The sequence below is a fragment of the Brachyhypopomus gauderio genome, chromosome 18 (assembly GCF_052324685.1).
Source record: "Brachyhypopomus gauderio isolate BG-103 chromosome 18, BGAUD_0.2, whole genome shotgun sequence".
Lineage (NCBI taxonomy): Eukaryota > Metazoa > Chordata > Actinopteri > Gymnotiformes > Hypopomidae > Brachyhypopomus > Brachyhypopomus gauderio.
The window spans coordinates 7,868,484-7,890,240 of record NC_135228.1 but is presented as its reverse complement, the minus strand read 5'-3'; the positions used below and the strand labels follow the sequence as shown (position 1 = coordinate 7,890,240).

At 45.2% G+C, this 21,757-nt stretch overlaps 3 protein-coding genes across 6 annotated transcripts; all 3 read right to left on the bottom strand.

Moving 5' to 3' along the window:
* On the bottom strand, positions 1-2,694 carry mrps2 (mitochondrial ribosomal protein S2). The gene is made up of 4 exons (XM_076979496.1): positions 2,560-2,694; positions 2,191-2,304; positions 1,364-1,493; positions 1-1,262 (listed from the first exon to the last, which is right to left on the bottom strand). The coding sequence occupies exons 1-4, from the start codon at positions 2,582-2,584 to the stop codon at positions 740-742; spliced, it is 792 nt and encodes a 263-aa protein (XP_076835611.1). The 5' UTR covers positions 2,585-2,694; the 3' UTR covers positions 1-739.
* A 127-nt stretch (positions 2,695-2,821) lies between these two features.
* Positions 2,822-11,662, bottom strand: ppp1r26 (protein phosphatase 1, regulatory subunit 26). 4 transcript variants are annotated; one of them, XM_076979494.1, is made up of 4 exons: positions 11,508-11,662; positions 6,850-10,202; positions 4,296-4,395; positions 2,822-3,416 (listed from the first exon to the last, which is right to left on the bottom strand). In XM_076979494.1, the coding sequence occupies exons 2-4, from the start codon at positions 10,134-10,136 to the stop codon at positions 3,354-3,356; spliced, it is 3,450 nt and encodes a 1,149-aa protein (XP_076835609.1). In that variant the 5' UTR covers positions 10,137-10,202; positions 11,508-11,662; the 3' UTR covers positions 2,822-3,353. The 4 variants fall into 4 exon arrangements, with proteins under 4 accessions (XP_076835609.1, XP_076835607.1, XP_076835608.1 ...); XM_076979492.1 differs by lacking the exon at positions 11,508-11,662 and adding an exon at positions 10,336-10,585; XM_076979493.1 differs by lacking the exon at positions 11,508-11,662 and adding an exon at positions 10,336-10,585 and having other exon boundaries at positions 4,296-4,392.
* Positions 11,663-19,325: 7,663 nt separating this feature from the next.
* Positions 19,326-20,540, bottom strand: LOC143482389 (tumor necrosis factor receptor superfamily member 5-like). The gene is made up of 4 exons (XM_076980731.1): positions 20,511-20,540; positions 20,254-20,428; positions 20,000-20,087; positions 19,326-19,696 (listed from the first exon to the last, which is right to left on the bottom strand). Exons 1-4 carry the CDS (start codon positions 20,538-20,540, stop codon positions 19,459-19,461), a joined length of 531 nt encoding a protein of 176 aa, XP_076836846.1. The 3' UTR covers positions 19,326-19,458.
* Positions 20,541-21,757: the final 1,217 nt, after the last annotated feature.

Below are 21,757 nucleotides of genomic sequence, written 5' to 3'. Positions count from 1 at the left end.
GTTGTGAGACACAAAATGAAATGTATTTATTTGTGAACAGTGAAATGTATTTGTTATATATGTGTAATTTGTGGATTTTCATTTACACATTTGTAAGGAGTTTTGAGACTAATCTCTTCCCATATTTTAAGTACAAACAAAATTAATTTACACAACGCGTCCTGGTCATCGCAACGGATTGCAAGAACCAGCCGGTCACACTCATGTCTCTCTCTCTCTCTCCCTCCCTCAAAAACACACACAAGAAAGTACATGGGAGTAAACGAATTCTTTATTCAAATAAGGAAACAATGTCAGCCAAAATATCAGTATCGGCTTGTAAGAGCCATAAACATGTCCAAATTACTGCAATATTTGTTTCTCTTTAGTCTGCCAAGGTAGCTTTTTTCCACGAGATGTCATCTCATACATTCATTCATATTAAAATCAGAATGTATATACAATATACAATCTGTGTATAACTAAATACATAGACTGTATATTTCACACTCCACACCTGAACTTAAAGTGAAGAGGTAAGACGGGTTACAGTCTGATAGTTCTCACTTCGACCTGACCATCTTGCTTTTGGAAGGATTAGACATCCAAAAGGGTAACTAGGGGGTGGGGTTTAGCTCCATCAGCCAATGACAGCCTAGATTTCCTATTCCCAGTCCTGGGGAGCCTACACACTGTACAGTTTAGGAACGCTGGTCTAGATGTTCACCTTCCTGTGTTCACACGCAACACGCACACCCTCTCATATGCCTTTCAGGAGCTCCATCTGTTTCCTTTTGTCCTTCGCCCTATTAATGGCCATCTTGAACAGGCGACAGTACAGCTCCATGGCGACGGGCGTGTCATCGTTGCCAGGCACTGGGAAAGTGATGAGGCAGGGGTTGCAGTTGGAGTCCACCACGCCCACCGTCGGGATGTTCATCTTGGCGGCGTCGCGGACGGCCACGTGCGTCTGGAAGACGTTGTTGAGCGTGGACAGGAAGACCACGAGGTCGGGCAGGCGAAGTCCCGCCCCGTACTGCACGGAGGCGTTGGTGAGCAGGCCGCCCTGCCAGTAGCGCGTGTGCGCGTATTCGCCGCACTCCCGCGCCGTCACCTCCACCAGGTGCGCCGACTGCCGCTGGCGGCTCACGAAGAGCACGATGCCGCCGCGGTACGCCACGTGCGCCGTGAAGTTGAGCGCCCTCTGCAGGTGCTCCGCAGTCTGCTCCAGGTCGATGATGTCCACGCCCAAGCGGGAGCCGAACAGGTACGGCTCCATCAGCCTGGGTGGAGGTGGAGGGTAGATTTGATATTCCACCATATTAATCAATGACTCTTTTCCCCCCTCCCAGTTCGGGAGTGCTAAATCGTGTGCTCGACCCACCTGTGTCTGCAGCCTTTCTTGTGTCCGATGTGCACGCGGGCCTCAAACAGGTCCTTCACGCTGAACAGCTCGGACAGGCAGAAGAAGTCTGGCTGGGTCAGTGGAAAGTTCAAGATCTTCTCGTTCACTTCTGCATGCAAACACACAACAGGTGATGGAAGACCTACCACACCCACAGTTACCACTTTTAACATCCAAATAATATTTGCACCTTTGCCATTGATCACAAATAATCTCATGTGACAGTGGGAAAAAGCCAAATAAGACAGAGAACTTGTCAGGTCAGAAACATGTATGGATGACGGAGAGATTTGATTCCTCTTCTGTGTGCTGATCATAATGACACAAAGTGCTGGAAGTAATGACTTATTAGAAGTGCTTTAGCTAACTGTGGATGAAGATTCAGCTTTGGGTTAACTGACAAAATGGTAGGTGTAAGAGTGGGCAAACAGTAGGAAATGCAGCTGTATTTAAGGTCAACATTAGTACCACGGAATCAGTTTACTGACTGCCACTCTCCGTCCTGTGTATGCCAACAACTCTTATTGGCCTCTCAGAGTCACCCGATTTTGACCAAAGGGAAATATGCTTTTAATAATCATTTAAACACCAAGTATGTCCGGCTTATGCAAACACTAGGGTGTGTGTATGTGTGTGTTAACTGGCCCACTATTGGACAGCTACACCATCACTACAGAACACAGAAACTGTCAGACCTCTGGTAGAGTTGGAGAAACAAGACCACTCGGGGCGGTTCTTAAATGTTTGTGTGTCAAACGTGTGATATAGAAATATAGAGAGATAGAGAGATCTATCGATCTCCACACCTGCTTCTTTGCTGTGTTGCGCGGGCACAGGGCTGGCTGCTGCGGTAAAGCGGGGCTGGCTGTGGCAGGAAAACACCGAGCCGAGCAAGCGTCGCTTCACCAGGCTGTACATCGCTAACAAACGTGCACAAGAGAGAAGAAGCGTGAAACAGCACAACTTAACCACAGACATAATGCAGACGTACTACTGACATGCTACCGGTAGCACCATCTGCCTAACGAAACGTATTTATATCCGACAAGGGTACTTAATTGGTCGATCATCATAGAATTTAGATCACACATGAGGTATTTTAAGTGAATGCGATAAAAGTGTAAAATCACAGGTGACAAATATAATGTTTAACGGAAGACTTTATTGCATTTCACCTTTCGTTCGTATCCCCGCAGCCATGCTCGCGTTTCCCCGTCTCCTCCCACTGAAGGTCAAGCAACTAGACTTCTGGGTAGTGTTGTTTCAGAGCGATCTGCACTCGTAGGCCGTACTCAGTGAATACAACAATTTGGACTACAAGTACCACAAAACCACTTGTTCAAAGAGAAAACTTTATTGATCAACATTAACAAAAATTGATGCTCATCGTGTCCCGTTGACAACGCTTGTGACATATAGTAATAACAATAATTCACAATTATACAATAATAATTTTATCTTAATATAATTAATAATAATATAATTTCACTATCAGTAGTAGTAATGAAAATGTTATAAGAAAAATATGTGGTAAGAAAAATGTTTTAACGATGAAGATGGCACTAGGTCTACATAACCAAATATTTTCAAAGTGATATTGTCAAAAACATAGACAAAAGAAAACACAGAAACCAGTCACTGAACATTAAAACTACAATCTCAAAACATTTGTAGTTGTTTTTTTCCCCCAAACGTAATTAAATGGGAAACTGAAACACCTGTTTGTGTTCCTCCAAGTGTTTTTCTTCTTCCTGAGAAAAAGCTACAATGTCTTGTATAGCATTATGTTGTGCGTTGGCCCATAAATTATTACAAATTAACACCCCTCTTTAAGCGCTGGGCTCTTAACCCTTAATCTTATGAGAACACCACAGTGACTCCTCTGACTCCAGTGTAAATGGGGTGTGTTTTGGGGTTGTGTGAGGGGCGAGAGGACAGACCATCCAGTGCCATCCAGGAGAGGGTGAGTTTACCGGAGTGTCGTGACCACGAACTGCAGCTTTCGCTTCACACCTTTCACCACCCTTGGGCCCTGTGGAACACACACATCTCACTCATGGAACACAGTGTACACACCAGAGTTTACCCACTGCTTAGGTCCAGACGCCGGACATTCTGGGCTCAGATACATCTGGAAGGTTCTCTCCAATAGGGAGGTAAAGTGAAGGTTATCTTGTAAGGTATAGGGCTTAAAAGTATCAACCTGGTGGCTACTCAGTATTGAGCAACATCTTTTTTTTTTATATAAGTGCACTTATTAATAAATACCAAATACAATTTGCAGCAGTAACTCAAATTATTATTATTATTCTGATTTCTAGATTTTTTTTTAGGTGGACATGCACTTAAGATGAAAATTTCAGATCCCTGCATGATTTCTACGTGGGAGAACTTGCAAAGTCACAGGGTGTTCAAATACTTATTTTCCTCACTATAACTGCAGACTGCAGCCACATTCCACCCTGGTAATTACTGCTCAGTCTCTGACAAACACTGCTGGCCAGATCTGGTTTGGCTGGTGGGTCATTAGCTGGCTGTAGATTTGGTTGTTGAACACTGACCCAGTGGAGACTTGCTTGTAGGTGTAGAGCCACTCCAGGTTTCTTGGACGTGGCAGATTTGCTGGAGTATTTAGGCTGCTCAGGTGTGAAAAACCGCTAACAAAAACTCAGATAAGTGTTTCTCGTAAAGTGGGCAAAGGCCAGTAAACAGCACCCCAGAATCTGAACGCATACAAGAACTGCAGCCAATGACCACTAGAGGGCAACTCATCACTAACTAGAGGGTGAGCCATGTTTGAGTATGTACTAGTTTTATTTAGAACATGCTTGTGTGTGTGCGTACCAGTTTTTATTTAGATTGTGCATTTGTGTGTGTACCTGTTTTATTTAGAATGCGCAGGTGTGTGTACCTGTTGTATGTGTCTGAATTTGTGCCTCCTTTGGTCTGTATCCAGGGCGATATAGGGACTCAGCAGCTCACCTGGATCAATGCAGGTGGACAAAGACCTGCTGGAGTAACACACACACACACACAGCTGTAGTACTGGGTTCACTGTGCGGAAAGCTTAATGGTTAAAATTCAGCTTAACCCATGTAACTTTGATAAAAACGGAAGCAAGCCTCCATGTAAATGGAGTTATGCCTTCTAGTTATAACCACTAACACATCACAAATATGCTCACACCCTCTCTCTCACACACACACACACTCATGTACTCTACGCAGTTTATGCATAACCAGGAATGCTAGGAATCTCAGGGTACCAAAATTGTCACACACTGTCCTTCATATTAGAGGGCAAAGCAGCATTAAAAAGTGTTTTGAGTCACAGTACAGTCCTACACACACACACTCACACTGACACACACACCTGAGAGCAGGACACACAAGCAGGTGTTTTGAAAGTTGTTTAATACACTCTTAAGTGCATGTGTGCGTAATACAATTTTTATGATAAAGTTGGAGTATCCAGCCTTTAAGTAAGGTGAAGTAAAGCTCTCCTCCTCCACTTCCAAAACGTTTCAAAAGCGCCCGAGCCAGCGTGGCTAACAGATCATCTCTGCGCACGTGGACCCAAAGAGAAGACACGCCTCCTCACGCAGAAAGAAATAGGAGTCATTCAACGGATGGGTAAGATGGCAGGCAGAGAACACTGGATGTAGTGCACATGTAAGTGTTGTAGGGAAGAGAGTGCAAGTGTGTGTGTTAGAAAAGCAAGAACAAGAGAGGCAAATTTTTAACCAGTAGATTGTGTGTTGGTGGGGAATATTTAAAAAAAAGCTGCCGATCCTTTTTTCCATTGTACGCACTGGTAAACATTCTTATGACTCCGTACATTATCAGAAAAAAAAAAATACATATACAGAACATGGCAATGACAGCATGTACCACAATACAAAGAGTACTTAAAGAAGAAAAGCACTGTTGGCAAAACAAAAAAGACCCTCGAGTAACGCCCATCCCGCTCAGGCCGCCTGTCTGGGTTAAACGCGACCAAATGGGTCGTTAGCAGATGCATACCAAGATTAACAACAGGAAAATAAAAACGCGTTGAAAAAGAAAAACGCCCAATCCAGAACACGCCTTCCCGTCACTACCGAGCCGGAGAAGAAGCTCGGCTCAGCGCAGTGGTTCTGGGTGCTGGAGCGAGCTTGAACATGAGGGCTCCCTGCATCCTGCTCACACTGATACGAGATGCGAGTGCAGCCCTGCAGAGTTGCTGAGGTAGGACCGTCCCTCCCCACCTCCCTTAAAGCCACGTGCTGCTTCTGAGCACTCTCACGAATGGCTTAATTAACACCTTAAGAGCTAAACGGGATGTGGTAACAGAGTGAAGATGTCAGCATGCTAATGCTGGAGCCTGAGCTGCGTTGTCGACCACACACACACGGGGTCACGGCAGGGGGGGGCTCTGACCCTCACACTGGTACTGACCCTGCCCAGTAGCTAGCGGGAGGTGTACCGCTGACCTGTGTGTGTGTGTGTGAGGAGGTGGTGGCCATGTTAGGCTGAGGTGAGCACCCCGACTTCAGCCTGCAGGGAGAAGCTGAAACATCAGGTGGGCTGACTGAGGTCACACACACACACACACAAACGTACGCACGCGCACACACAGGAATGTTTCAGTTCTCTACTAAAGACACTTACTCACCAAAATAACTGCTCTCAGTTCCTGAAAAGACAGAAATGTATGTGATCACCCCACCCCCTTCTCGCAGCATGTTAAACAGTACACTCATTGTGATGGACAGATCTTTATTCTGATAGTTTTTATTTTTTCATCGCTTTCTGAGGGGCAAACTAAAAGAGGGGTTTTAGAGCCGCAGAAGCCCGCCCTTGGCCTGCTTCTCAGCACTTTAATCCCACACGTTCTGAAGAAGCATTTTTTAAATTACTCTACGATGTCACCGTTTGCCGTTCACAAGAAAATAAATGAAACGGGTACCTAAAAATGAAAGGAAACAGACCTTTTGGATTTCATTCAGAAAATTCTAACAAAAGTCCAGTCCTGATGACATCACAAGTGCATTTAAATATATTCAGAAATGTACAAACACACACATATACAAACATACATATATACATACATATATATATATATACATATATATATATATATATATATATGTATGTAGAACACCATTCCATAGACCCATAACGGAGAAACAAACACAAGATTGCAGGAGCACAGCTGGATGTGAGAGTCAGCCAACAGATCGAGGGGGTTTATCAGAGAGCTCCGCCCGCCCACAGGAAACGTCAGGCGGCACAGAAATGAGGCTTCCGCCGCCACTCCTACACAATCACGCCTGCCTGGGTGGAGCTAATGTGTGGACCTGTTGAAAGAAATGTGCTGCGGGTGCATGGAAGTTGGGGAGGGAGGGAGAGAGAGGGAGAGAGAGGGAGGGAGAGGGAGAGAGAGAGAGAGAGAGGGAGAGTGTGTGATGTCTAGTCTGTACTCACTGTCTGGACGGCTGCTGTATCTTATCTGTCCTCTGCTGTCCTGCCCTCCTCTCCTCACCTGACTCTACATCTGTCTCATCTACGCACTTCTGCACCTGCTCGCTCTCCGCCCCTCCCCCCTCACTCCTTTCCCTCTCCTCCTGTCTGTTTCTGAGCTGCAGGGGGTGTGTCTTGCGTGCTGGGGGCGGGACTCCGGCGGCCTGGTCCCGCCTGAGGCGCACCACACTGGCCCCGAGGCGGGGCTGGGACAGGGCGGGGGGCAGGGGCAGGCAGGACAGGTGGGACGGGCTGGGGGACGGGTGCGGGGACCAGCGAGGGGCATTGGAGGGCAAGTGTCTAGTGATGGAAGGTGGGTGGGCGGGCTGGGAGGGAGGGGGAGGAGAATTGGGGAGGAGGCGTGGCATCTGGTCCCATTGTCCTCTCTTTACCCGACTGTACGGGTAGAGCAGATCTGTCCTGTTTGCGAGGGTTGCCGCATGCAACCGCTCTCCGCCGCCAGCCGTGTGCGTCTGGGACGGGGAGGTGAGCGGGGATCTGGCAGACGGAGGTGGCGAGGGGCACACGGCGCTGATCACCTCCCTCAGGGGGATCCGGCTCCGGTTCTGAAGGCTACTTGGCAAGTCTGTGAACTCTAAGGGAGTGGAAGGGCCTTCCCGAACCTCAGCCATGCTGTAGGTTTCAGGCTTCATCAGAAAGAGGTTCTGGTGCTGGGTGTGGCACTGGGCCTCCGGCTCTGCCGTCCTTCTGTCCTTGGGCGCTTCCAGCAGGGACGGCCCGTCCTTCCCGGTGTCTGTGCTGCTCTCTCTCGGCCCGTCCGAGGTCCTCGCCAACGGTCCGGCCGCGCTCGTGTCTCCTGCGATGCAACGGGTGCCCGGAGGCCCGGCTATCTCCTGCATTCGCTGCTCCGCTGGGTGTCGGGCAAATCCCTGAACCGCCCACGAGACCCCAGCAGGCGTCAGCTGCTCCTCCACCTTAACGTCCCTCTCCGTCATCACGGCATGGCCGGAGTACACAGCTTCCTCGTTAACGTCGGCCGCCAGTGTGACCGACCCCTTCGCCTTTTCAGCCAGGAACCGACGGATCTCCTGCTCGATGCTGTCATCGCTGTCCACCGAGCTGCTTTCCTCAGCCTGCTGAGGGTCAGCCGCCATCTTGCTTCCAGGAGCCGCTTCCTGGTCTAGCTGCGTGCCCTGTATGGGAGCTTTGGGCTTCTTAGCGGCCTGCGTTGGCTTTAGACCTTTGGCGCCTCTGTCGTGTCCAGTAAGACCGCCCGGTTCTTTGATGTATTTTGGAGCACAGGGTTTGGCTGGGAGGATCTTTAACTCCACGGCAGGTTTCTGTTTCTTAGAAGTTTCCAGAGTTGGGAGGGGTTGTGTGCCCTTGGGGTTCTTCCGCGCCTTAAGTTTCATGTCTCTCACCTTCTTTTTTACCTTTTTCTTTGTCTTCAGCAGGTCTTTAATCGCTGCGTCCAGATCTTCATCGCTGTCCAGCGAGCTGCTCTTGTCGCTGCTGTAATTTCTCTCGGAGCCAATGAGTGGCCTCGGTGCACTAGATGGGCTGGCACAACCATAGCTAGATCCCTTCTCCTCGTTCATGGATCCGTCCGGAACTCTGTACAGGGGTGAGTTCTGCTTGATGTGTTTCACTGTGATTGGGTTGAGTGTTTGTGATATAATGGGAGAAAAATCCTGACCTACGGACTTAGGCTGAGACTCCTCCTCAAATATACGTTGAGCGGTTTCTCCCGTATCGTCTTCCTCTTTGCGTTTCCTTTTCCGGGAGAGTGACAACCTCAACATTTTGCTCTGATCGTCCTCGTCTTTTTTCTTCGGCGATGCTTTTGCACCCACGAGTCCCCCGGAGCAGGCGGAGGGGACAGCTGCCAGAATTGATGGTTCGTGCATCTTGGCTTTGAGCTCCAGAAACTTCTGGATCTCTTGCTCGATGCCGTCCTCGCTGTCCACGGAGCTGTCGTCGCTCCTCCCGTCGGGCGGCACCGGGCCGCCCGCCACGCCGCTCCCGGGCGAGCGCGGGTCGGGTTCGAACGCAGCGGGCATGACCGTCTTGGAGATGTCCAAGATGGCCTCCGCACACATCAGTTCTGCGGTGGTGTTGACGGAGAGGGTGGGCCGCGCCGGGTGCTCGGCCGATGCCTCGTTGGCTCCACCTTCGGTGGTGTCGAGGGAGCGATTTTCAGCCAAGTCTTTCGGCGAGGGGCACTTAACTTCTCTGTCCCCGGGAGCACTTTTCTTCCCGCCGTTGCTGCTCTTCTTGGGCGGTTTCTTTAGTGGCTGGATGATGGCGTGATCGGCAGGGGGTGTGGCGGGCACTTTGCCCCTTGCTGTGGCAGCCGGGGGACTCGGCTTTGGGTGGATCTTGCTTTTCTTCTCTTTTTCCCGCTGGTAGTGCCAGATGGCCTCCTCGATGCCGTCGTCGCTGCTGGAGTCCGACTCCTCCTTTGGGTGTGGAGGCCACGAGCCCTCATGGCAGTCCTTCTGCTCCCGCTGGAACCTCTGGATGGCCTCCTCAATGCCGTCGTCGCTGCTGGAGTCCAGCAGCTCCTCATCTTCCACGTTAACTCTAAGGGGAGGTGACATTTGGCCTGCGAGCAGTGAACAGGAAGAGGGGGCCTTCTGTACCTCTGAGGAGGTTTTGGCAGCGTCGGGATTCTCTTTGCTTGGCTTCTTCTTTTTCTTCTTTAAGGCCGCTAACGGCTGGTCAGCTTTTGAACCTTTCTGGATGTGGTTACTAGCAGTTAGCACTTTGGTGGCATCGGAGAGCATTAGCTGTGCAGAGGCATCTGGAACACCGAAGTCTCTCCGTTGGACTTTGGGGCCCTGGACAGGGCTGGTCGTCGCCTCTCCTCTACGCTTGTGGTCCACTTTCTCCTTCAAGTACTCTTGGATGGCCTCCTCGATCCCTCTGTCCACAGAATCGTCACTGTCAGAACCGTCGCTTGCATCTAGACCAGCGGGATGAAGCTGGCCGCCACCTGCTTCTGGCCTAGAGGGCCTCGCTCGAGCCCCTGCGTGGCAAGGTTTGAGCTTGCGGCCAGCGTGCCTCTGCAAATCGAGGGGGGCCCGGGGGTTGTCGCTCATGTCTGAGGACTGAGTGCTTCGGAGACTGTCGATGATCATCTGGACCTTGTGGGGGATAGTAGCTCCGCTGGCAGAGGCGGAGTCGCTGTCTGAGGTGCTGTCATTGAAACAGAGCGGTAAGTTGAAGCTCTTACCAGACATCCATTCAGAGTGAACTGCCACCACGGGAGGAACCGTCTTTAGGAACATTATAGAATGATAGAGGAGGGCAGAAGGGGGGGAGGGGCATGGGGGGGCCAGCGAGCTGATCACATTCTGAAAAGAGAAATCGAAGAAAAGTTTGTTAGCTAAACTGATCAGTGTTTGTTTTTAGGATGTAAAATGGCAGTTTTTACAGATAATATTCAACAATAAAATAACTAACATTTTAATCTCAAAAGAATCTAACCTTTAGTTTCATACGTGAAGTTGTATAATATGGCAGTTCTGAGGGCATGAAACTGCTTTGATAAAAGCATTAATGCAGTTTTTGCTTCGTGTCACTAACTTTAAACAATTCACCATCAACGCAACGGACACAATAAAACACTGAGCTGTCAGAAACCACGACTATAAGGCGACTAAACCGAGCACACGTCTAGAAACAACCGTTTTGAACGAAAACCGTCCGCTTCGACAACCGTGACGACGCGTTCAGCCCGTCAGCGTCGGTCTCGTCGCGCGCACGGCGCCGCAGGTGTAGCGGTCACGTGAGCGACGCTCAACCCGCCAATCTGTTTGTTTTGAATCCAGAATTAGCGACGGCAATTTACAGCCCCGTTCGCCAGTCACACGGACTGGGTACGGGGGGGGGGGGGACGAAAAATGCCACAAAAATAAAAACGTGACAACGTTTCACAAATTTATAAACACTTTATAATTACGCTGACCACCCCAACGGTTTAATAAAACGAAGCTCTTTAACATTAACGTCGCAGTAGCTGCAACGTTTGCGGTGTTATTCGGAACCACCCTCTCTCGATTAGGCGGAGCTGCCCGGCTTGAGCGGCACATCCACCCGCTACTTACAACGTTCACGTTACGGTCGCAGCAATAGGCGTAGCAACTCCATCAAAGTGTTACACCGCACAGTGTGGCGTTATAACCTTTCCTTGTTTCGTTTACATTTCGTGTTTTGCAGCTCGCTAGCCTCCAGAACCCCTCCGAGCCCGTAGTGAGGGACCGCAGCACCGGGCTGTCCCCGTGTCCCGCTGGCGGCGGAGACTGCGCCAGTGACCGGCGAGCAGAGCTAAGAGACACCGCAGAGGAACCAGCTTCCGTTGCCGGCCGGCCACTCTAGGCTGTTTTTAACGTTCGTGTGTCGAGAGGGTCCAGCACGTAAAAGTTCCAACAATGAACATGCGATTTGTAAGCTGAAAAAATGATCAAAATCCGGGCGAAGGAACGAATGAAAGACGTGAAGTTCCGCTGGTATCCTGCGCCCGTCTCGAGATACGGCACTCGCGGGCCTGTCTACTTCGAGCCGGTCATTTTTCTGGAGAGAAACCCCTTTGTATCGTGTCTCTCTCAGAGGTTGTTAAACTGAAGGCTAATATAGACATTTTATTACGATATACTTGCCTGGAGCCTGATGCAATGCCGGCGTTGCTGTGTTGTATTCTAGTTTCGAAGACCAGCTCGCAATTTCTTAAAAAACTGAATATCCACACACGGAACGCGGGTGCGCGCACAAGCTGCGCGTTCTCGTACACGCCTGCCTTCCTACTTACCTTGGAGAGCTCGCTTAAAGCTGCAGTACCTGCTACACTGAATATCGGATAAATGCGTCATCAAATATGTCACGCATATGTTTCAGCAGTTTACTTATATTGTAAATACGCATGTAAGACAGTGGTTTATTATTTAAAAATCATATATAATTGTTCAATAACAATCAAGGTAAAATTAAAACTTTAATAAAAATAACAAATACCCACAGGCGGTTTATATCATGTAGATTTTTCAGTGGCTATTTTGTATGAATTTGAATTAAATGACGAAGTTCTGTTCTTTTTAGTTGAGCCAGCATTACTCCACAAATGAGTGTGGGAAAACGTTTAGTTGGTGCATAAATACATATCTTACTGGTTACTAGACACTGGCATATCTGATCTGACTGGTAAAAGCTACGATCTTTATAATTCAGAAAGAGACAGAGGGTGGAGGGAAGGAGAGAGAGAGAGCAGAGAATGATTAAATATCAGTAGTCCATTATTTCCTTCCATTATGTGACACATGATTCTTCTGGATTTTGTTAATTTTCTGTCTGCCAATGTCCAGAGGTAAACTGTCCCATAGTGCATTGCTATTGGGCACTCCCCAGAGATGACACAATCACAACACAATGCACATTTAACTGAAGCATAGTTAACGTTTGTGAAATACATTCGGGTATTTTACGTTTGTGGGCATCCAAGCAAACGTCTTTCCTGCTGCATTTCCTCTTCAAGGGAGACATCTGCTGGTCAAGTTGTAGATTACAACTCACAGGTGCTAAATTACAGTTTGCAGTGCCGAGGTTTCTCTGACACAGGCCAAATATGAACATCAAATATGGCACTCTAAAACAGATTAGTTGGAACTGAACTCTGGAATTCTGAATTAAGTTAAATTAAATTTAAATTGAAAGCAGCAGTGGTGAGACTACTGTTATTAAGACAGGGGATGGTTGCATTTAAAATCCATCAATGAATCAGGACTGGATAAATCCCTGGAACTGGGGGTTCGAAATAAGAAAAAGCCAAGAAACCATGGTCTAAATTCTTCACTGAGTATGATGAAACAATATTGCAGGAAACTGTGTCCCATCACTGAAGGTAAACATCACTCATCAGGTACAGAATCACAGAAAAAGACGGAATGATTGTGCAGTGTATCCAGTGCAAATGAACACACATCTACAGTAGAACCTCTTCATCTGTAATTACTCCCCTCTTTAATGGAACTACGGGGGTGACATGGTGTTTTGCCCAGTGCAGGAATTATGGAAGAACATGAAACTAATTCTCAAAAAAAGTTCAAAGCAGCCCATTAGGAGGAATTTAAGATGGGCAGATTACAGGCAAATTAGCCCAGTAAACATGTGCCTTAGTGGCAGAAACAATTAGGAGTAAAGATGATGGCCTCAGTTTATGTGAGGATTCAGGCACGGCTACACTGGGGACATGAGGACAGTTAATATTTCTCCTTTCTTTAATCTTGCATTTATGTCAATGTACTGAACTCCTTTGTAGTATTTGAAATGTCTGCTTCTCGTTCCAGATTATTCCGGCTTGAACTGGCTCGTTCCAGCTGTGTGTCTGGCTGCTGGCTGTTTTTTTTTTTCCCCCAAGGGGAAAGTAGTCTGTATAGATCAGACAATGTGTAAAGTAGTTTGTTTTTGACATCTTCTGAAATAAGGTTGGCAGTTGTATATGTTTCAAGCCACTAGGAGGAAGCACACGCTCTACATTAAAAGCTGGACATTGAATTTCATGAATATGGTCTAAGATATCTCAGGGAGAGCATGAAATGAGAACTACAAACAGAATGAGACATGAATATGAAGCTTAATTTCAAAAGAAGCTTCAAATGCTAATGCACACACAAATGAGTTATTCTGTGTTACAACTTTATCTTGTATGTCTTGTATAACCCTTTCTATAATATCCAAGTAAATATTTGGGTTGGGGATGTTTGTTTAGATATAGCATGAGATGCAAGAATCAGAAAATAATGAAATATAATTAAAAGCCTATCTTGTGCTCTGTGTAGAACAGTAGGAAAGTGATGCAATTCAGAAGCATTTCTGTATGCAGGTCTTTCCCTGTTATGATATATTTCAATAGAAGAATTTATGTCAGTGTACTTTCAACACCATACAGCCAGGACCTCTGAGGGTCAAGCTGAAGCTGTCAGGACTGGACCACCACTTGTCCCAGTGGATACTGCACTATACCTCACTGACCATCCACAGTACGTGAGGACACAGGGCTGTGTCTCTGACAGGCCGGTCTGCAGTACGGGGGCCCCACAAGGACCCTCTACACTGCAGACTTCTCCATCAACTCCCCATGCTGCCATCTGCAGAAGTTTTCTGACGTCTTTGCCACAGTTAGCCTCATCAAAGACAAGAATGATGCAAAGTACAGACGGTGGACCCAGGACTTTGTGGACTGTTACACCTGTTACACGGTACACTGTACACTGTTACACCTAAATTTCCCCTCTGTGGGACAATAAAGGCAATAGACATTCTATTCTATTCTATTCTATTCTATTCTATTCTATTCTATTCTATCTGCTATTAAGTGAAAATTAGTTACTTTTAATTCTGTACTCCGTAAACAGAGCAAAAGCACATTTGATGGGAATATGGCATTCTTGTGACTCTGGGTAACTTCCCACATGAAAATGAGGTTTTTGATATTGCCTCATGAGTCACACATTGTTAGTTCACTTACATCACAGACAATGATCAGCCACAGCTTTAAAATCACTGGTGGAAACCCCTAAATGGTCTTTTCCAACTAGTTAGCAGGACTGTAGTTAGTTACTAATTACCAAAGATTTCTGCTCAGCTCATAACTCTGCAGCATATCAGATAAACACACTGCTACATCATTAAGTGATTTATAGGCCTATATTAATACCTTGAAGTCTATCCTGTAGTGTACTGGTAGACAGTGTAAGAAATTAAGAATGTGGTGATGTGATCACTTATTTTTGCTCTTAGTGAGAACTCTAGCAGCTGCATTTTGAAGCAGCTGTAGCTGTTTGATTATCTTTTTTTGGAAGTCCTGCTAGGGGGCCATTATAGTAATCAACCCTGCTAGAGACAAAAGCATGGATGAGTTTGAGTTTCTCAAAATCTGATTTAGTCAACAAATCTCTTTTTGTTTTTTTATTGATGTTCTTAAGATCATAAAACACTGACTTAGGAACTGACTTTAAGTGATTGCTAAAACTGAGATCAGAGGCTATTGGTACGCCTAGGTTACGAGCTAGCTCTTTAGAGTGTAGAGATTAGAAGTCTAAGTAGGTATCTATTTCATTGCTACTCCGTTGCTATTATCAAATACAAATATTTTTTGTATTATCATTATTCAACTGTAGAACGTTTTGATCCACCCAGTTAGTGATGTGTTCATAAGGCACTTACAGAGAGAGTAACAGGGACTGTAGTTGTCTGGTGAAAGGGCAAAGTAGTAGAGTGTCATCTGTGTAGCTATGGTACAATAGCAGAGGATCTCGTATGATTTGTTCAAGTGGAAGCATGTATAAATTAAATAGGAATGACCTGAGAATCAAACCTTGTGGAACACCACAAGTCACTGGAACTGTTTCAGAAACCTTATTTTCAATTTCAGCAAAATAATTCCTGCCTTGCAGGTAATTACTGAACCATTTTAGGACTGTTCCTGAGAGACCAACCCACTTTTCTAGTCTATAAGAAAGTTATGGTCTACAGTATCAAAGGTTGCAGTAAGGTCAAGCAGGAACATAACAGACAGCTTCCCCGAATGTGTGTTCAAATTAATGTAATTAATTACCTTAATCAGAGCAGTCTCAGTACTACTCAGTACTCAGTACCTATGAGTAGGTCAAATCCTGACAAAAATTTATAACCACTTGTGGATTGTAAATCCGTAAGTTGCTTAAAGACCATTCTGCAGTTATTTTCCCAATAAACAGTAGATTTGAGATAGGTCTGTAATTATTTAGCACAGTTGCTTCCAAGGTTTTATTTTTAAACAGAGACTTCACCAGTTACGTTTTTAATGCATTAGGAAAAACACATGATAAAAGTGAAAGATTTACTATCTAAAGTATGTCATCTACCTGTGGATGGGTGGATGATGCCATTATCTACCTCCTGCACTGAGCTCTGACCAACCTGGAGAAGCCTGGTAGCACTGTGAGGATCATGTTCTTTGATTTCTCCACTGCTTTCAACACCATACAGCCAGGACCTCTGAGGGCCAAGCTGGAGCTGTTAGGAGTGGACCACCACTTGTCCCAGTGGATACTGGACTACCTCACTGACTGTCCACAGTACGTGAGGACACAGGGCTGTGTCTCTGACAGGCCGGTCTGCAGTACGGGGGCCCCACAAGAACCCTCTACACTGCAGACTTCTCCATCAACTCCCCATGCTGCCATCTGCAGAAGTTCTCTGACATCTTTGCCACAATTGGCCTCATCACAGACAGGAATGATGCAAAGTACAGACGGTGGACCCAGGACTGTTACACTTGTTACACTGTACACTACTGTTACACCTGTTACACTGTACACTACACTGTTACACCTAAATTTCCCCTCTGTGGGACAATAAAGGCTGTTTCTATTCTATTCTAATTCTATTCTATTCTATCTGCTATTAAGTGAAAACTAGTTACTTTAAATTGTGTACTCCGTAAACACAGCAAAAGCACATTTGATGGGAACACGGCATTCCTGTCACTCTGGGGAACTTCCCACATGAGAATTAGGTTTTTGATATTGCCTCGTGAGTCATACACTGTTAGTTTACTTACATCACACACAACGATCAGCCACAGCTTTAAAATCACTGACAGGTGAATTAAATTGAATTTCATTATATCTCAATTCAATATCTCAGTGCTAAGTTAAGGCATGGGATTAGGCAGCTAGGGTTCTTGTGCTAGAAGCTTGGGGGAAATGTGCAAGTGTAAGTATCTGAGGGCCAATGCTACACAATTAGGTCAGAGCATCTTCCAAACAGCAGGTCTCCTAGAGGGTTCCTGGTGTGCAGTGGTTAGTACCTACCAAAAGTGGTCCAGGGAAAGACAAAGAGTGAAACAGGCCATGGGTTCAGTCTGATCCCATAGAAGAGCTACAGCAGCACAAATTGCTGAAAATGCTGCCTATGAAAGAAAACTGTCAGAACACATTGCACAAATCGCTGTATATGGGTCTGTGTGTCCACACTGAACCCTGTCTACCATTGAAAGTGCATACAGTGGGCATCTGGTGTGCGCATCAGAACTGGACCCATGGAGCAATGTGAGATGGGCTCTCCGTTTGATGAACCACATCAAACATCATGTGGCTGTCTGGGGAAGAGATGGTATCAGGATGCACTCTTAGGAAGAAGTCAACCCAGAGGAGGCAGAGGTGATCTGACAGTGTCTTGCTGGATAACATTGGGTCCTGGCATTCATGTGGATGTTACATTGACTTGTACCACTGACCTAAACATTGCCACAGTCCTGTATATCCCTTCATAGCATAGTATTCCCTAACGGGTCATGTTGGTTATGTTCCTCAGACAGTTCCCAAACAGTGGCCTCTTTCAGCAACACAGTATGTCCTGACACACTGAAAAAACAACTGTTCAGGAACAGTCTGAGGCACATGACAAATGTGTTGACTTTGCCCCCAAATTCCCCTGATCTCGATCGAGCATCTGTGGGATGTGGTGAAACATGTCTGATTTGTGGAGGCCCCATGTCTCAACTTACAGGACTTTAAAGGATCTGCTGTAAATATCGTGGTACCACCTTCCACAGTGGAGTCCATGCACATATTAGAACTGGTGGTGAGATATGGATCATGTGTGCTCTGGCTGCTAGCATCTCACATTTCACTTTAATGTGCGGGATCATATTAGGCAGGTGGTTTTACATAATGACTTATTGGTTTATATCAGCAGTTTCAGGGGGAACGTTGTTGCATGCTAACAACGTTTCCTCTGAGACCAGATGGTCTGGACTTCCCTGGTGTAGTCAGAGCTGCAGTCGTGCTCCAAACGTGAAAAAATGGCAACTTACTTTGTACATTTGAACGCTATCTCAGAAACTGACGTTTTTAAATTCACATACTGGGTCACTCCAATCATTAGCATTTCTCTGACTATCGGAACTTTGTTAATGTCATTAATATAGCCTAAATATTCCCATATAAAACATGAATAGATAGAAAACTTTAACCAAAGTTAAACTTGCCGGTTAGGAGGTTTCATTTAATCTTCAGGAGTTCCAACCCCCTTGATTAATCATAGTCATGTTGTGTTGTACTTGTTAAGTGATTAGATTAAGGTTTAAAAAACATTTTTATTTTGGTTGTGTGCTTGCTCATTAATGTTGTGTGGACGATGTTCAGTCCAGTTGGCATTATGTCCCATAGATACTCTCTCACACAAACTGAATAAATAATGAAACCGAATGAAAATTTAAGTCAATTAAATTTGCCATAATTATTTTTTTAATGAACAGGTTAATACAGGGTTTTTTTTTAATCAATGCCATTTTTCTACACAGATTTCCCAACAAACAAAGAAAATATCAGCTGTACAATTTGTGGGTCAAAAAGTGTGGACGTCTGAGAGGACCGTCATCTACAGAAAGGATATGCAGTGCTCACTGCTTGCCCACTGATATCAACCGTACACTGAAGAGGGCACATGTTAGAGAAGGAGCAGTGCTGCAGATTTTCAACCTTCCACCCCATTTGCAGGTAGTATTCCTAACATTTTTACCGTGTTTTCAACTATTAATATTTTTGCTGGTGTCATCCATGTTATCATACAACTTAAGGATGTTATTTCATATTTCTGTCAGCAAAAGCTACCAGCTAAGAGAAGGAGCCATAACAGTGCATGTGCCCTGAGACCCCTTCAATGCAGTGAACCAAGTACTTCATACATATGTGTGGTAAGGGTTGTGTTTTATTGTCAGCAACTAGATGGAGCAATGGTTAGCCCATCACTAACCTTTGCTTCGTCCATGACAGTGCTCAGATCTGCATCAAAGATTGGCAGACACCAGAATTAGAACTTCAAACAAGAATTTTTATCATTTATTAGACCTCTTTCTGAGAGCTGCTTTTAAGCTTGGCATTTACAACTAATGATCAAGTATTCTTGATCATACTGTCATTTTTTGCAGGAACATACCTATCAAAAAGATGACCAAGATTCCGTTCGCAGCAATCAGGTATCCAAGCTAGGAGAAGACTTGGAAAGGCTCAGGAAGAAGGCAAAAAATGCCAAAGACAGAGAAAAAAGAGCAAAGTCTCTCTGCAAGACTTTGCTGCAACAACTTTCAGAGAAAGACCTGATAAACTCTGAACTGGAGCATCAGCTGCAGTCATATAGAGGTACATAAACTGCACCACAGTAAGCATTAAAGGACAGCACAGAATATGGTGTAATCATGTTTTATACAGAAAAACACAAATAGTTTAATTTAATAAATTATGGATACTTTGATACATTATGGATAATTATGGATACATTCTTCCTTGCTGCAGAAACAGAAGCTGCATCAGAAGTGCACAAACCTGGTTCTTTTTAGAGGCCAGTAAAGTTCTGAGAAGAATGATTTTGTTCTTTAGTTGGATTTCAAAGTTGTGTTGTTATTGTCAGGAAATCTGAACTGCAAAGTAAATATTTTATTAAAGTTGATGAAATTCTGTAGCCAATGAGAAGTGGCTGCAATAAATGATTTTGAAAATTGTATATTTTGTGTCATGTCAGTTTATCTAATTATGTAATTGTGGGAAACTGAATTGTGTAAGCTCTTTTCTGCTACTTGAAGGTGTCACGGTTGGGGGGCCGGGTCGCCACAGGTGGCACACACACACCTGCATGTTGGACGGGCTTATGCGTCTTTTTAAGAACCATGAATACTGCCACCACCACCACCATCACCACACCAACCCCAAATAGGATTGTAGCTATTACAGAATAAGAGGTTTGCTTTCCACATTCAGCATCAGTAGAACAGGTTCCTGGCTTTTTTTCTACAAGACCAAAATCTTCACATCTGTCAGAGTGAAATCAAAAGTATAATGAAGTAATATTGAATGCAAATTGTATGAAGTATAACGAAGATTTCTGCCTGTACTGGTTCCGAAATCATTGATGGGATCAGTTTCTACACTACAAGCTGCATCTCTGATGATCCTGTTTCTCTCTTCACTCATTACTGTATTTACACTGTAGTTGTAGTCCTCTATATCATAGAGTCCGTGAACACCCAGCATACCATAGCTCTAAACTACTCAGCACTGGAAAATTCACAACTGATCACTGTAATAATTCAGTGACAGTAGACAAGTGAACTTACTTTGGATGTGGCTGACAGGTTTGAAGAGAGCCATTTGAGTAGGTACCAGCAGTACACACATCACGTACAGTGTCTTTAAGGGCTGTACCTCCAAACACACACACACACACACACACACACACACACACACACACACACACACACACACACACACACACACACACACACACACACACACACACACACACACACACACGGTCTGTTGGGTCAGAGTGTGGCAGCTCTTATTACCCAGTAAATTTAAAAAGTGCCACAGTATGACTGAGAGTTTACAGCATGTACATTACACCAACGTTCCTGCTGTATGTAGTGTCCAGGGCTGCATGCCGTGTGCTTCTCTGCTTGTGTACAGCTGCCCCGGACTTGCTCAGTACAGTAGTGACTCTCCAGTGGCTTACACACTGTATCTGACGTCCGTGTGCATTGTGTCTACTCCTACACCAGATCCTGGGGAAACACACACACACACACACACACACACACACACACACACACACACAACATTGCTCACATAAAACACCACAACACAGTCTGACTCCATTATTAGTGTGTGATGTTCATACATGCAGCTGTAATCCTGTATTTGGCTTGTTGAGGCAGCTCTAGTGACTGTGTTGTAGTTTAACTCAGTACATCGCCCTCCTCTATCTAGCCAATCACTGCACAGCATGAATACTACCTGGCCAATCACAGTTGTAAGAAGTGACTGATTATTGTCGCAGTGATTCTGGAGCTAAAAAGGTTTGAATATCCAGTATTTTTGTTCAGAAGCTCACCTTTTTAGATGATTTTGAAGCAGCTACATTCACATTGTAAATTGTCAGTCAAAGTCATTTTTGCGCCTTAATGTGACAACTCTGCTTTTTTTCGGGGATGTGTGGACACACAAATCCTATGTTGTCAAAGCAAATTTGAGTGACTTTTGTTTGTGCTCTAGATCAGGGCCCGTATTTATCAAACTTCTTAGAGTGGAATTTTAGACTTAAGTGCTGAAAAATTCTTAGATTTGCTCCTACTCACAGAGTTAAGTGTAAGTGCCTGTTATCAAAACTATATAAGTATAAGAATCACTCTTACTCTCCCGAAAAGTTAAGACTGCTCCAGAGGACTCATAAGTCGTTAAGAGTTGCCACAAGGGGGCTGAGATGGCACTGAGAAGACAGAGACGCATGCGAACCTTCATTTTAGGTACACATTTCAATTTTATAGATATATAAATATGCACATAAATATGCACAATGCACAAATATGCACAATAATTAGGCATTAAGATAAGCATGGGTTTAATTTGTTTTTTCTTTTTTTCGTGCAAGAGTGTAATATTCATGCTGCGATTTTCATACTTTAATTTTAAGCTTTGACTTCTGCCTTGTCAGTTATTGCATGTCATTTGGGAGCGAGTCCTCTGCCAGACTTCCTTCAGACGCTCACTTTTCCTCCGGCCATTCATGACTGGTGGTGTTTGGAAGCGCTGTCAAAGAGGAAGGGGCAGATGGAGAATCTGCGCTCAAGCCAGCAGGGTCGGGAGCACGAGCTTTATTACTGACGGATGCAATTATTTTATTAGCATCACAGTGTTTGTGTGCAAATCTAAATAAATGTTAAAAACATTGTCTTTGAGATATGCTTGCTAAATGGTTTAATAATTTAATCAGAAGCATCATACGATTCATGGTTTTTGCACATTTGATTTTATGTGAAATTTTATGAAAAGGCCATATCCCTGAAATCCCTGAAAAACTCCCATGTGAGTACAAT

What these genes read in the sequence shown, in the direction of transcription:
- LOC143482389 (XM_076980731.1), bottom strand. Translation starts at nt 20,540, where the DNA reads ATGGAGTCAGACTGTGTTGTGGTGTTTTAT. An exon ending in ACTGTGTTGTGGTGTTTTAT is followed by an intron (nt 20,429 to 20,510) that starts GTGAGCAATGTT and finishes GTGTAGGAGTAG; the next exon opens with ACACAATGCACACGGACGTC. An exon ending in TGTAAACTCTCAGTCATACT is followed by an intron (nt 20,088 to 20,253) that starts GTGGCACTTTTT and finishes GTGTGTTTGGAG; the next exon opens with GTACAGCCCTTAAAGACACT.
- ppp1r26 (XM_076979492.1), bottom strand. Translation starts at nt 10,383, where the DNA reads ATGCCCTCAGAACTGCCATATTATACAACTTCACGTATGAAACTAAAG. An exon ending in CTTCACGTATGAAACTAAAG is followed by an intron (nt 10,203 to 10,335) that starts GTTAGATTCTTT and finishes TTCTCTTTTCAG; the next exon opens with AATGTGATCAGCTCGCTGGC. An exon ending in ATACAGCAGCCGTCCAGACA is followed by an intron (nt 4,396 to 6,849) that starts GTGAGTACAGAC and finishes GTGTTACTCCAG; the next exon opens with CAGGTCTTTGTCCACCTGCA.
- mrps2 (XM_076979496.1), bottom strand. Translation starts at nt 2,584, where the DNA reads ATGGCTGCGGGGATACGAACGAAAG. An exon ending in GCAACACAGCAAAGAAGCAG is followed by an intron (nt 1,494 to 2,190) that starts GTGTGGAGATCG and finishes GTTTGCATGCAG; the next exon opens with AAGTGAACGAGAAGATCTTG. An exon ending in AAGAAAGGCTGCAGACACAG is followed by an intron (nt 1,263 to 1,363) that starts GTGGGTCGAGCA and finishes ACCTCCACCCAG; the next exon opens with GCTGATGGAGCCGTACCTGT.